Source organism: Pyrus communis, chromosome 7 (genome assembly GCF_041283825.1).
Source record: "Pyrus communis isolate YQ-2024b chromosome 7, ASM4128382v1, whole genome shotgun sequence".
In the NCBI taxonomy this organism is placed as follows: Eukaryota; Viridiplantae; Streptophyta; class Magnoliopsida; order Rosales; family Rosaceae; genus Pyrus; species Pyrus communis.
In genome coordinates this window covers 16,619,516-16,624,267 of record NC_142571.1, presented here as the reverse complement: position 1 = coordinate 16,624,267, position 4,752 = coordinate 16,619,516, and the positions used below count along the sequence as shown (strand labels likewise).

General features: G+C 35.6%; 1 protein-coding gene across 5 annotated transcripts; it reads right to left on the bottom strand.

The window, feature by feature from the left end:
- Positions 1–722: 722 nt before the first annotated feature.
- Positions 723–4,752, bottom strand: LOC137735284 (syntaxin-81). Of its 5 annotated transcripts, none has more exons than XM_088696305.1 (9): positions 4,422–4,575; positions 4,039–4,237; positions 2,975–3,344; positions 2,803–2,886; positions 2,480–2,584; positions 2,031–2,174; positions 1,494–1,736; positions 1,252–1,383; positions 723–1,148 (listed from the first exon to the last, which is right to left on the bottom strand). In XM_088696305.1, the coding sequence occupies exons 3-9, from the start codon at positions 3,050–3,052 to the stop codon at positions 1,005–1,007; spliced, it is 930 nt and encodes a 309-aa protein (XP_088552431.1). In that variant the 5' UTR covers positions 3,053–3,344; positions 4,039–4,237; positions 4,422–4,575; the 3' UTR covers positions 723–1,004. The 5 variants fall into 5 exon arrangements, with proteins under 5 accessions (XP_088552431.1, XP_088552433.1, XP_088552432.1 ...); XM_088696307.1 differs by having other exon boundaries at positions 3,697–4,208; XM_088696306.1 differs by having other exon boundaries at positions 4,039–4,208; positions 4,422–4,563.

Sequence of the window (4,752 nt, the reverse complement as noted above, 5' to 3'; positions counted from 1 at the left end):
GAAAGTCTGTCTTTTTGCCTATACTATACTAGTTGAATAGAATTTTGGACAACATGCCAAGTAATATTTTATCCCAGTAATGATAATAAGAAATTCTCATAATAAAACTTAATCTTTTTAAACTTAAATAAAATAATAATACAATAATACATATTTCATATACAATATACGTACTATGGGTATTGTATTTTATAGTAAATTTTTTTAGTAGTTTAACATCATCAAAATAACTTTTTTCTTAATGGGTCAAAACAGGTAACCCACAGGTTACCTGCGTGTAAACTGTGATCCAATAAAGACCCGATTAATTATTGTATTAACCTGAAACCCGTTATTTTCGTATTGTTTTCGTGTCGTGTTGACAGATCGTGTAAGAAATTATCAGATCTAGTTGGCTAGTTAACAAAATCACGAGTTTGTAATTCAACTGATTAAGAGTACATTAAATGACGACTGACCTTTTTAATAATTCTTGTATCATAGTCAAGTTTTATAGAAACATATATTTACATTAAAAAATGGGAGAATAAATTAATTTTGAACTTGTCATTCTTAAAATTCGAACCTAAAAGCTTTTACTTACAAATGAAGAGTTAATACTTAGGAGGAATATTTAGTATAACTTTGAAGGAATGACAACAACACTTACATGTATTTAATACAATCACTATCTGATGTCAGATGTATTCACATAAATATATATATTTTATACAATCACCATCTAACCTTCGAAATGCTATTTGCATTAAATAAATGAAAGTATTGTAGCCAAATCCAAAATTTGAATATACATCACACTATCCTAAAATTGGGGATAACATACCTCAGGTATTTCTTGGTCTGGTAAAGTGAAAAATATACATCTGTAAATACAATTCCAATCACTTGGAACCCAAGAGGAGACAAGTAATTTAAGTAAACATCACTCAACTCAACTTTTCGAATTCTTCCCGACTTCCTGTGTGAAAGTTTGGAGAACATAATTTATACGACGAAGAATGCATTTAACTATACCAATCAAGAAAGAGAATCGAAAAAGTAAGTACAAATAGGAAAAGCAAAAGAAACGTCCTGCTGCTGCTATTCCGCTGGATTGCTTTGGAGATCTCTTTGTTACCAAGCTCTACGTTCGTTGTAGCTTCAACTGCCTGTTGAATAGGAAAGAGACAATTAGCCTTTCTAAACAAATACCGACAATTCAAGGCAGTGGGTCCAAATACTAAACAACTGCACAGACACATAATCCGACACCTGATCGTATAGTTGCTCTATTTGGTGAGCTTGTTGCAAAACATGTGTGGACATAAGGTGATTCAGCGCAGACATTTCCACCATCTTAGTTTCGGTTTCTTGAACTGCATCTAGAAGGCCAGTCAGCTCTACCTGCATTGCATACCAAGAACAGCAGTAAGCAACTTTAAACACTTAAGGGTTTCTAAATACGGGAATAGCAAGGGTCAAGAGAACAGACAGAAAGCCATGTATTACAATACCTGAAGGGCACGTGTTTCATCATCTAAAAGTTCTTGTTGCACTGTTAGAGGCTCGGGTTGAAATTCATTAGGTTCTCTGAGCTCCAAATTGTTAGAGTTAGAGATATCTGCAGATTCTGTGGTCTTAATCCGCTTAAGTTTTCTTCTTGGTGTTGCTTTATTAATGGAATCTTGGAAACGTACGGCTCTTAGCTGATCAAAACGTGACGTGACTGAATGGAGTCTCTCGCTTAAAATCAAAACCTGTAGTTTCAGAATATGCATTGGATAATTATATAAGCAAACAAGCCATTCATTCCTTGCCAACATGTTTACACCGAGGAATATGCAATTGTAATTAAGTTGATCAAATATTAAGTAACCCAATAGTCTGGTAAATATAATTCAGCTCAAGAAAGAACAACTAAAAAGGACAAGACTTCCTGTATGAAACACGACCAGGGCGAAGAAATCCATAGTTCCCTAGAGGCTAATCGGAACACAATAATAATACATAATATCATTGGATATAATTGATAGAATGAGAAAGAATCATACCACACCATGTTTGTGAGCTATAATATCAGCATTAGAGTAATCAGTCCTAATGCCCAGCCATCCCTTTGAGTTTGCCTCGTCATCGTTAATGCTATTTTTCAGAACATCAATTTGTTCTTGGCATGCTTTAATAAAAGTACTAACCTTCATTCAAAATACAACAAGAGCAAAGTAAACCCCAGCAATTTATGAAAAATTGTTCTTACACAATAAGCAAGTGAATAAAAAAGGACTCACGCATGAAAATGAAACCAGCTCAATGTTACAGAATACACAACTTAATCCTACATAAAATGATATACACTTTAAACAAATGTTGACATCAAATTGAATAGCATACATGAAACCGTAGAGTTTGTCCATATAATTTTAAAATGAATCTATGTTTCGAAATTTTCTGGAGCTTACAAAAAAAATAAGAAGCCAGGATTTGTCAACTGATAACTTACTTCATGCTCAATGCTATCTCTCTCCTGTTCAGTGGTGCGATGCAGATCGACATAATCCTTTCGATGTTTCAACATAAACTGTTCCAGAGTTCCAATGCTTTCGAGCTGACCCAATGAACAAAAGGAAATGACTTAAAACATAATCAGATTAAATAAGGGAATTGTTATTAGCACTCCAAAAATCTCATTCTAAACTCCAAACTTTCTATATTGGGAAAGAAAAATACACTTGTGCGGAGTGTAGAATGAGATTTTTGGAGTGCCAATAACACTTCCCATAAATAAATGGAAATGAAGAAGAAGAGTGACAAATGTGTAAATACCGTCTTGAGGGCAGCTCTGGTAAAAGGCGACCTTTGGCGAGGGGCATGAATAATGAATTTCGCCATAATTGCTGCCAATTTGGACTGTAAATATGCAGATGAAAGTCTTTAATTGGCAAAATAAACACGTAAATTCGATAAATTGGAGAGAGAATGGAATTAATTTAAGAACCTCGTTGTAACCCATAGAGATAGCAGAGTGGCGCACAGCATCCTTGAAATCTTCGATCCTATCCCTGACTTTCGACATTCTTTACAATCCAAACCCTAACCCTAATTTTCACCAATTTCCAGTTTCTTCTTCAGGGCAAGAAAGAAAAATTTGACAAATACACGGAAATTTAAGAAATTAAACCAATTAATAGCTTAATTTCAATGGGAAACCCAAAGAATTTGGAGAAATGGTAGAGTTAGGGAATTGAGAAACCCTAGGGAAGCAGAGAGAGTGAGCGAAGGGAATGAGAAACCCTGTTGAACTGAAATTATTGTTGCTGTGAAGTCGTCAGTGCTGCCATTGTGCTCATGTTGTTGGCTTATTACTTCTGTATGAGAAAATTAAGATTAATAAAAAGGAAAATGAAAACCTAATTGGAAAGGGAAATTCTTAAAACCAATAGGAAAGGGAAAAACTAATTTAAATCCTAGTGCTAGTAGGATAAACCCATCCTAACTGATTACATCTTTAATGTAAATACATCACAGAGATATCATGGGGAGCTGTTAATTCTTTCATGGTTATAAAAGTTACATTTATCAATCTATAATGGGAGGATATACGAAGAAGTTGAATAATATTCGTTTCATCAGAAGAATATTGAAATTGATAGCTATCATCCTAGGACCTTCACATGCTAGCATACATTACATCAAACACTTAGTGGGCGCAAAAGTTACCCGTACAAAACATTCAGAGGGTCCCCGAGGACCTTCACATGCTTATTCCCCGAGCTCCAGGTGGTCTTGGGACCACCTTGGTCCCATAGTGCATCTGCCCTTGGTTGTCATACATGCTAACAATCGCACACTCATACTATCATAGACACACCCTAATAGTATCATACAGTGGATTTTTCTATACAAGCAATATAATCAACCCTTAACTAATTCAAACTGTGGGGAGGGGAATTCGAACTCGGGTGTATAGGGGCACATCTGCTCTAGCCTGTATGAAACAGCATGTGCCATTGTGCTTGTGTTGTTTGATTACAAAATAATTTCTCCTAGGATTATGGTGACCTTGAAATAATGAAAGATTGAAAGGTCATGGTGGTGGTCCTGGAACAACAGAGTGTGTTGCTTTTCCGTACGGGGCTATGCAGCATACAACCCGGCTAGAAGCCCTGAAGGTTGATCCCCTCCCTCTCCAAGTGACCGTTTATCTGTCCTTGTCAAATCCCTTTCCCTTACTGTAATTTACCAATTGACAGGTATTATCCTATCACATTCATAAAAACAATACTAAGAATCGCAGGAATTGAAATTAAATCTGCCAATCTACAAATCCCAGGACCCAAATCACCAGAAATTCGCAATAATTACAATAATTCAATAAATTTCCATGGTGGATACCCAAATAATTCCAGAAATCATGAAAAAAGGGGAAATCCAACGGCAGTTACCTGAAGAGTGGGAGAGAAAGAGAGCTGAGAGTTGAGTGAGAGAACTGTGGAGGATCTGAAGTTGGTGTAGCAGCCTTACCCCTTACAGATCAAAGCTGAGAGTTCGGAGAAGAAAGAAAGACCGAAGGACGCCGATGCTCCTACCGGAGAAGATGGTTCTATCTGGATTTCTATTTCTTTTATTACCAGAATTACAACTATACCCTTCGTTGTCTTTTCATTTTCTATTGGGAATTGTTATTAGCACTTCAAAAAATCTCATTATACATTTCAAATTTTTTATATTAGGAAAATTACACTTATGAGGAGTGTAAAATGAGATTTTTGGAGT

Coding starts and splice junctions, on each gene's coding strand:
- LOC137735284 (XM_068474698.2), bottom strand. CDS start 3,052: ATGTCGAAAGTCAGGGATAGGATCGAAGATTTCAAGGATGCTGTGCGC. Junction 2,887..2,974: donor TCTCTATGGGTTACAACGAG/GTTCTTAAATTA, acceptor GCATATTTACAG/TCCAAATTGGCAGCAATTAT. Junction 2,175..2,479: donor GAGATAGCATTGAGCATGAA/GTAAGTTATCAG, acceptor TTTTGAATGAAG/GTTAGTACTTTTATTAAAGC.